Raw genomic sequence first — 6,143 nt, 5'->3', positions numbered from 1 at the left:
GTTGCAGGCTATAAGAATTATTAACTAAAAGATGCTAAATCACAGGGCAGAGTTGGGTGATGAGTCACAGTTTTTTTTAATTCATGTGACCATTCTAGATGTAAAATCCTGTCTGAGAGCCATGTCTTGATTAAAAAAACAACAACATTGAGAGAGGCTATGTCCTTTTAAAGCTGACAGTCTGGTGAGCTGCATCAAATAATTGATTCCATCAGTGCAGCGCAGGCAATTATAAGACCAAATCTAATCTAGATTGTTTTTAGGGGTTGCCTCTGATGGGGACCGGAGGTAAAGACGCCGTCTGTCCGACTGGGGGCGGCGTTGGACAGCCACTTTTCTGCAGGCATCCCACCGCGCGAGCCCTGCTGCCCCCCCACCCCTCCATCAGCACCCACCTCCCCTCACTTGTGGGATCAGCAATTCAGATCGCATGCAAATCCAGGAGCGTCACCGTCAATGTGTGTGCGTGTGTGTGTGTGTGTGAGAGAGAGGAAAAGAGAGGGGGAGAGAGAAGCGCGGTTGCATTCCTGGAGAGACAGATCCCTGCCCCTTCCTCCTCCTTCCTCCTTCTTCTTCCTCTCTTCCCTCCTGGTCTCTCAGCCGGCGGCGGCAGAGAGGGATTTTTTCAACCCGGGCTGCAGATGCTGGGAGCAGGGCTGCAGAGTGGAAAGAGACACCGGTAGTCCGTAGTAGGGGAAGTTGTGGAAAGGAGCTACATTTAAAAAAAAAAAAACGCAATTCGAAAGACTTTGGAGTTTGTTCTCGGGCGGAAATTTAAAATTTAAGAAAGTTTACTTGTTGGGGTTTATATGTCGCCTGCGGTGGACATGGGTTCCCAGCGGACACTCGGGGCCGGCCGGACAGCGCTGCTTCTGGCGGGGCTGCTCGTGGCTCTGTGGCACCGCGGCGCCGCGACTTGCCCGGAGAGAAAATTGGAGGAGAGGGAAGAGGAGGCCAACGTAGTTTTGACCGGCACCGTGGACGAAATAATCAACATGGACCCGGTGCACAACACCTATTCTTGCAAGGTACGTGATTTTATGCGGTTCTTGCAACGCTCGAGTACCCGCCGTAGCGTACTTCAGCAGGAAAGACACCTGCTTCTTGCAATAAAACTACTAGTAGGGTTTTAAGTGGACTATTAGAAGTCTCATTATCACTTAATGCCTTTACACTCGTGTAGCTGATGGAAGCCATTACCCGCTGCTGGTAAGATTCTAGTCCAATTCTCTAAAGGCATCAACAGCTTGCCTGAAAAAAAACAAAAAAAACATTTTACGAACTCATTCATCCAGAAGCGTTTGGCATGAACACTGACAGCGAATTCGCTCTGGCTTCAGAAATAGATAGATGGTGTTTTTAATTTCCACTTACCAATTACACAGCAAAGGGAGACCTAAGCGACCTTGTAATCATCCCAAGCATGCTGCGGTAGTGAGGTTACACTGGCCCCTCAACTTCTGCTGCTAGTGGCAGCAGAGGTGATGTATTCTGAATCATTCAAACTGTGGTTGTTGACAAGTGCCATCCATCACTAGAAATGTGTGACTGGCTATAACAGTGTTGTCCCTTGAGAATAATAAAAAAAAAGTCAAAAACATGTAATAATATAATATGATGTCTGTGAAGTACCACAGAAACACTGATTGTAAGACACAATAACATGATTTTCTTTTCTCAGTGGAGAGCGCTGACAAGTGCTGCAAGGTGTGCCCGAAGCAATACAGAGTTATAGTCGTGCCTTACACTGTCATTAGTCGTACTCATGTGAAACCTGTGATGGACTTGAAACTGTAAAAATGTTCCCATTCTCTCCGTGTCACAGGAACATTATGACTAGTAGACCACATAATGGCCCCCAAACATCCGCTGTTCTTCAAATAAACACATATTCATTCAGGATGCAGCCGTCCTCATTCCGTAGCCGTTGGTCGGGAAACTTAACTTTTGCATCATCATGGACTTGTGGTAGACCGCTCTATAATCTGTCAAAATAAACAAGTGGTGTTCGGTCAGCCCTCTCGCCGCTCTGCTCCTCAGCACCCACATGCTTCCCGTCTGCCGGGTGAATCAGTGGAGTAGATTAGAGGCACACGGCTCTCCCTCTGGAGACAGAAACCACCGCCAAGCGCCGAAAACGAGACAAGACGGGGCTAACCTGTGGCGGAAAAGAGGCGAGCTGTCCCATGATGGTGCACAAAGCAGACTTTGCTGCATGCTTCCTGTGACGCAGGAAGCATGCAGCAGTTTTAGATAAGTTCTGGATGTTTTGTACGATGATTATTCCAAGTAGAAGTAATCACTGTTGTTACATAAAACTGTCAACGGATGTTTTGGTTGCACAGGTGTAATTAACATTCTCGGTTTTTAACAGTAAAGTCAGAAAAGCACCAGCCTGTCACAAAAACATGCATGCTCAGGAGAGGAACCTTGATTCAGATGGTCCAGAGCTGGACGGGGGGGCCCAAATCCCGAGCAGCATCTTTGTGCATAACATCATGTATGTTTTTGGTTTTGACAAAAACGCTAACAAGGGTGATGTCTATGTTTCTGTCAAAGGTCAGGGTGTGGCGCTACTTGAAAGGGAAGTCCAACGTCAACCGCGAAATTCTCCTGGACGGCGGCAACAAGCTGATGATCGGCGGCTTCGGCAACCCTGGGATCTGCGACAACCAGGTAGCCACGGGCGACACGCGCATCTTCTTCCTCAACCCCGCCCTGGAGGCCATGGGGCCAGAACACAAGAACGAACTCATGCTCAACTCTAGTCTGATGAGGATTACCCTGCGCAACCTGGAGGAGGTGGAGCACTGCGTGGAAGGTAAGCAGAATGAGATAGGACCTACGTCTTTTGTGCCGTTGGGAATCATCGCGGCCTATCATTGCTATTTGACAAGTCAGTTTGCTGTGACTTGTATCAATGTTTTTTTTGCTACCTGTGAGAAATGTCAGTGTAGGATCCATGCTGTCGTTCCTCACAGTAATTGTGAATCACTTAAAGCAGCGAGGTTTGAATACACCGGTGGCTGCTGAAAGCCTCGGGCTCATGGCGACAAAGTTTCTGTGAACTCCCTGAAACAAGGACACCTGAGTCACTGTAGGAGCTTTGTTGCCATGGTGAAGCTCCAGCCTTTCCCAGCGGAGCCTTGAGGGCGGATGTGTCTGATTAACACCTGAAGGACTTAAGGAGGGTTGAGTGGTTCGGGGATGATTCCCGACCTTTGCACCCTGTAGCTGTGGCATTTTATTGAGTCAGAGGCGAAAGTGAAACACTTTTGCATACACATAACACATGACGTGGGATCTTTACGAGGCAACGCAGGTTTCCACACACAACTGACCATTTTAACTTCACTGTAAAATAAACACAAAATGATTATTTCACAACACAAAGACTGCAACAGCAAAACCAGGCGGACAGATCAAACGTGCCCACACACAAATAAGGCTTTAAAAATAGTTCTCGAAGAAGCTTTTGAAATTTGGGTGCAATGAGCGATGTGTTTCAAATGTTGTTGTTGTTGTTTACTCTATTTCATGCATGACCAGAACTTTAGCATGAAAGCAGTTTATTTAACATTTTTATTCCTCTGAGTCCTTTTTTGGTTGAGAAGCAATTATTTCGGGCTCTTATGAGACGAACCGTACAGCCATGACTAATAAATCTCACTGTGACTGTGAGGCTGGAGCAGCCTCTGCCCCCATTGCCAGCGAGCAGGGAGCTTGCTGCTGTTTAACTTTTGCTGGTGCTTGACAATGTTGGCAGCCGTTCAAACTTTGAATCTAACACTTAGGCCAGGCCGGGAGCACGAATCACCTTGCTGAAGGCCTTCTGGGGCAATCACTGTTTCAGAGTTGTAGGGTCTATACACACACTGGGTACTTTCCTCTGAACATTTCTGGGTGGCAGGATGTTCCAATGGATTGAGCTTGTTTGCAGTGTTAAGTTGCATTTGGCACACACATAAAAACTTCTTCTGTTTGTCTGTCCAGGCACGAAACACTGCACTGCTAACCTTTTTATTCACCCCCCCATTTCTTCTTTTTGGACTCCTGTTGTGGAAAGGGGAGTTTCTTGGCTCTGACAAACTGTCTAGAATGTGCCCTTTCTGTTTTGTGTCTTTGTACTTGAAGAGGTTTTACTTCACACAACCTGATTCTCTCATATCACCTGACAGTCGGAGGAATAGCAGTAAGGAGATTCTTCAACAAGACAGAAATGATGTTTAAAGACATCTGAAAGAACATTTTTCCTAGGGAAGCTCTGGAGATTCTTATGCACTGACCGTCCAAAAAGAAACATCCAAGGACAATTGTCAGGTTCAGCCCCACCGCAAAATCTGTATTTTTTTTTTGCGGAGTGAAATTGGCCCCGGTAATTAAAGTACGTGCCTCCATCCGGTAGAGAATGAGCTTTGAGGCTTGTTCCAGGGCAGAGTTTTAATTAAGAGAGTCAAGTCAGATCCCATCCGTTCTGTGCAACCACTACCCCCGGAGACTGTGGGACGTCAGTGCAGCCGGGACAAGACTCTACCTGCCACGATACTCATTGTACCCTCCTCTGCTTTCGCCTCATTCTTGACATTTTCGATAGCTAGGATAGACTCAGGAATGCCTGGCAGAGAGCTGTGTGGGGAGGCGCATTGTCTGAGGTGGAAGAAAAAAGGCTTTGTGTGAGTTCTTTTGCCACCAAGAGTTTTTGAGAGGGACGCGGACACGAAAGAAAATAAGATGTAGAAGGAAGAAAAAAAAGAGTGATTTTTTTGTTGTTGTTCAAGTGAGAACTTGGAGCGCGAGGGATCTTGTGTTTGCTATGACATATTTGTCTCGAGTTTGGACCGGTGCCGCTTGAAGGTAGATGTCTTCAGGCGTCATGTTTCATGCTCTTTCTTTCCCCGTGCTCTTCGCACTGGGCGGTGGCACTTCAGGGCCACTCGGTCCATGTGTGCGATCACTTGGCTTTACAGCCTTTCATCTGCCTTTCTGTGGTTGCAAAACAGCTCTACAATTCAGTGCACCACATCTGCATTCATGGGTTTGCACCTTGTTAGGGATGATAAGCACAGGGCCTTTGGCACAGAATCTCTTCCATTGTTTGGTTCCTCCAGCTACCATTCAGTGAAATGCTACAGAATTCGGTTGTGCTGTGCAGAGAGTTGACACATAATGCGTCAGAATCTAACACAGGCGTTTTGCTGGGTCTTTGTTAACAAAAATGAAGTCACGGTTTTGTAAGTGGATGAAGAGGGGGAGATTCAAGGCTCCCCCCCGTCCTCCAAAAACTTTGTAAAGAGGTAAGAAGATGAGAAGCGTGCACTGTGTTTATTGTCATTTCCATTTTTTTCCCCAAATGCAGTGTTGATGGCAACAAAGAGAGAAGGCGGAGTTGTTTGGGGTTGGGAAGGGAGGAAGTCCTCTTGATGGAGAAGTGTTGAGCGTACAAGGAGATCTTATCTGTCTCCGTGTGTCTATCGGCTGCTTTTGTTTCAGCCCTCGGTGACTTGATGCCTTTCCCTCAAGGCCCCGGCGAAGAGCAGCAACAAAGGGCTGTTTCTTCCGTCTGTCTTCATTTCTTTGACTCCTTCTCTTTTTTATCTGTCTCTTGTTTCTTCTTCGTAAGAGGGGAGATGAGCCAGTCAGAAGTCAGTGCACAGTCATGCAACAGCTGCATCAAAGATCTTGTCTTTGTCCCTTTTGTGCGGCATCTATTTAAATACCTAACACTGAGTGCAGCCTGTGTGCTCCGCCGGTTGGACAATCAGAAGTCCTTGTGGGATGTTAATGAGCGGCGTTTTACTGCTCAACACACCACTGGCTCTTTATGAGCTATGTGTACAGCAGTCCAGAGGCTCACTGGTAATGGGGTTAGCCAGGCTTGCTGAGAACATGATGGGGGTCCTGATGTGCCAGCAGGTGGTCTCGCTTAATGATGGGCGAGCAAGACAGTCCTGTGGAATGCTCCTCGGGGTGGGTGGGATGTGGGATGACTGTTTGAGCCGCCCCCCCACCCTACACTTTTCCTCCAGCGCTCCTTTAGTGAATTGAGCCCAGGCCTCACGAAAAAAACTTTGAGCTTTTTTTTTTTTTTTTTCAGTGTTTGTTCAAGGAGGCCCGGAATCGGCTGGAATTCCTTTACCTGCCCA

At 47.3% G+C, this 6,143-nt stretch overlaps 1 protein-coding gene across 1 annotated transcript in view; it reads left to right on the top strand.

The window, feature by feature from the left end:
* Positions 1-445: 445 nt before the first annotated feature.
* Positions 446-6,143, top strand: part of agrn (agrin) — a 229,333-nt gene continuing 223,635 nt past the window's right edge. The window contains exons 1-2 of the mRNA XM_076092623.1: positions 446-1,028; positions 2,560-2,821. Of these exons, the coding sequence (XP_075948738.1) occupies positions 810-1,028; positions 2,560-2,821 (481 nt within the window). The 5' untranslated portion in view covers positions 446-809. The remainder of the gene's footprint in view (positions 1,029-2,559; positions 2,822-6,143) is intronic.

Source organism: Anarhichas minor, unplaced genomic scaffold (assembly GCF_050575085.1).
Source record: "Anarhichas minor isolate MPS153535 unplaced genomic scaffold, ASM5057508v1 ptg000003l, whole genome shotgun sequence".
Classification (NCBI taxonomy): Eukaryota; Metazoa; Chordata; class Actinopteri; order Perciformes; family Anarhichadidae; genus Anarhichas; species Anarhichas minor.
Note: the sequence above shows the minus strand (reverse complement) of the source record. Positions and strands in the feature narration are given on the sequence as shown.